At 28.6% G+C, this 2574-nt stretch overlaps 1 protein-coding gene across 1 annotated transcript; it reads right to left on the minus strand.

Moving 5' to 3' along the window:
* Nucleotides 1–343: 343 nt before the first annotated feature.
* On the minus strand, nt 344–1901 carry Tsp_01899 (DNA repair protein RAD51). The gene is given in 8 exon segments (XM_003377662.1): nt 344–412; nt 513–703; nt 1071–1233; nt 1275–1318; nt 1414–1420; nt 1433–1567; nt 1640–1721; nt 1774–1901. The coding sequence occupies 8 exon segments, from the start codon at nt 1899–1901 to the stop codon at nt 344–346; spliced, it is 819 nt and encodes a 272-aa protein (XP_003377710.1).
* Nucleotides 1902–2574: the final 673 nt, after the last annotated feature.

The following is a 2574-nucleotide window of genomic DNA, read 5'->3' on the forward strand; positions in this document are numbered from 1 at the left end:
TTGTTATATGAAGGAAGCAAATTTGTTACGCCTTATAATTGAAATTGAATAAATCTACCCATTTTCTGCAAGCACTGATAAAGCATAACGAATGCACTGGATCCTTTATTGAGAAAATGCACATTATATAAACGATCTTTTCAATATTTGTTTCACTTTCATTGGTTAAAAACCCACGCGCACTGCTTTTAGTAACTTAAAAGAACATGGGAATTCAAAAAATATAATAATCAAAATTTCAAGCAGTTACATAATTATATTAAAATGAATATTCAGTTAAATAAAAATGAGCATTAACTGCTTTTGAAATGAAAAAAGCGTATAAATCACAGATAATATATTTTCACTGAGCAGATTCAGGGCATTTTACACCTTCGAGACCACAACTGAAGGATACCGCCTCACCGATACTCTTAAAATAATATGAAACAATTTTTAAAAAATTGAAAATACAAATATATATATATGTAAAAGAATTAACCTACCAACTTGCAACTTTTTATCAAAGTTACGCTGTAGAAATTGAAATCTAAGGTTCTAAAAAGCAGACGCGTATCTGGCATCGCTGCCCACCACTGTCCAAGCATTGGGCGTATTTCACCGTCGTCCAATTCAACGGCTGAATTCACCACAAGCACAGCCAAATTAAAATCTTTTGCCAAATTTCGCAATCTCAAACACGTTTTCATCGTCTTCTGTATTCCTGAACATTTACTAATAAATTAAATCAAATCAATCGATAAAAAGGTAAATCTTCAAAAAAGGCAACTTGCTAATCATTCGTTATAATTTGTATTTCTCATATTTAACAGTTACATTTAATATTTGAAACTCTCTTTATAACATTACATTGTAATAAAGGAATCAAAAAAATCTCAATAAATATTATAAATGATTCTATTTTATAATTTTCAATTAATTTCTTTAATTTATATGTAATAATAATCGATTTGAAATATCATTCCCATTCAATAAAGCATTGCACCTTATTTATGTTCAAACATTTTAATATTATTTATCATCATTTTCATTCGTTCAGTGAATTTTAAGTTTTGAAAATGCTTACTAACTGGTTTTGTCGACAATAATATATTTAATATCTGAAAATAATGCCATAGCATACCCATTTCCCCTTCTCCAAAAACAGTGGGCGATAAAATCGTTCCAACGTGATCCACCACTATTACTTTGAGCTTTGTTAAAATTCCTTCTGCATTCTGCAGAAAATTTCAGCTTCATCATAAATAAATGTTCTTCAATAAAAGTTCAATTACCTGCTCAACACCTTCTAAAATTCTATTTAAATCATCATGGGAAACTGCAAATTCTACAACAACTTTACTCAGTAACTCATGAATAATCTGAAAGCATGCTGCAATCAAATCGTATATGCATAAAAAAACAAAAAAAAACCATGCAACTGAAAATATACCTGAATTTCTGAAGATGATGTACGTGATAACAAAATTTCAGCCAAGCGTACACCTGAAAATCCGCCCGTTGTATCGATAAACAGTACGTGACCGCCTGTTTGCTTCACCAGATTGGCGACAAAAGTTAAGCAAAACTTCAAACAGAACATTTGAAATTTTATATTTTGAATGAATTTCATATAATGAATTTAATGACAGTATAAAACCTGCGTCTTTCCACTACCAACCGGACCAACCAATTCTGTCAACTCGCTCGAGTAGATGCCACCTTTGAGCATTCTATCTATTCTACAATAAATTGCTATTATCGTTAAAATTATTTAAAAAATAAAAAAAATACGCTTCATATCCAGTTGAAAATGCACAGATATTTTGATACATGTCACTGTAGAGATCAATGCCGCTGAACATTTTCAGCGTACAGTCAGGATTACAAGCACAACGATAGCCGGAAACGTCTCCTCTCATATTCATATTTTCCAAAAAAAGAAACAATAATCAAATGTATATTACTAAAAATTGAAATTAAATTGAAAAAAGAGAATTTTATTTTTTTAATAATAAAAGTCAGCCAGACAATCAGATTCAATTTCAGATGTGGAGTTCAAATTAGTTTTCTCAACGTTCAACAAGTCAAAAATGACGCTACCAAAGTTAACAGAACGGATATAAATTAAAAGTGTAAAACATTTTTTCTTCATGCTACTTTCACGGTAAATAATTTACCATTGGCCTTCATTTGTAATTAGAATATTTGAATAAGAATTCAAATTTTAACAATATACGCTATTATAATTATACGTCAGAAACTGTTCGCAATTGATTTATTTGATGTAAATCGTGTATGTTCGAAAATTATCGGATATTTTTAAATTCAAATTTAATTTTTATCATAATTTTAATACATTCTTAAGCAATCGCGTAAACAGATAGTAACTACAGTATAGCACTTCAATTAAGATGTAAGAAAATAATAAAACATTTTAGACATTTAATTATATAAAATAATATTTTAAAAATATTTTAAGATATATTTTTTATTTATAATTAATATTCATGTTAATTTCAGGCATAATTTTATGTGCTAATTTGTTAATTGGAATTTTAAAAGAACTTCCGCATCTCAGTCTGTAAAAAATAA

The sequence above is a fragment of the Trichinella spiralis genome, assembly GCF_000181795.1.
Source record: "Trichinella spiralis strain ISS 195 chromosome Unknown Scfld4, whole genome shotgun sequence".
In the NCBI taxonomy this organism is placed as follows: Eukaryota; Metazoa; Nematoda; class Enoplea; order Trichinellida; family Trichinellidae; genus Trichinella; species Trichinella spiralis.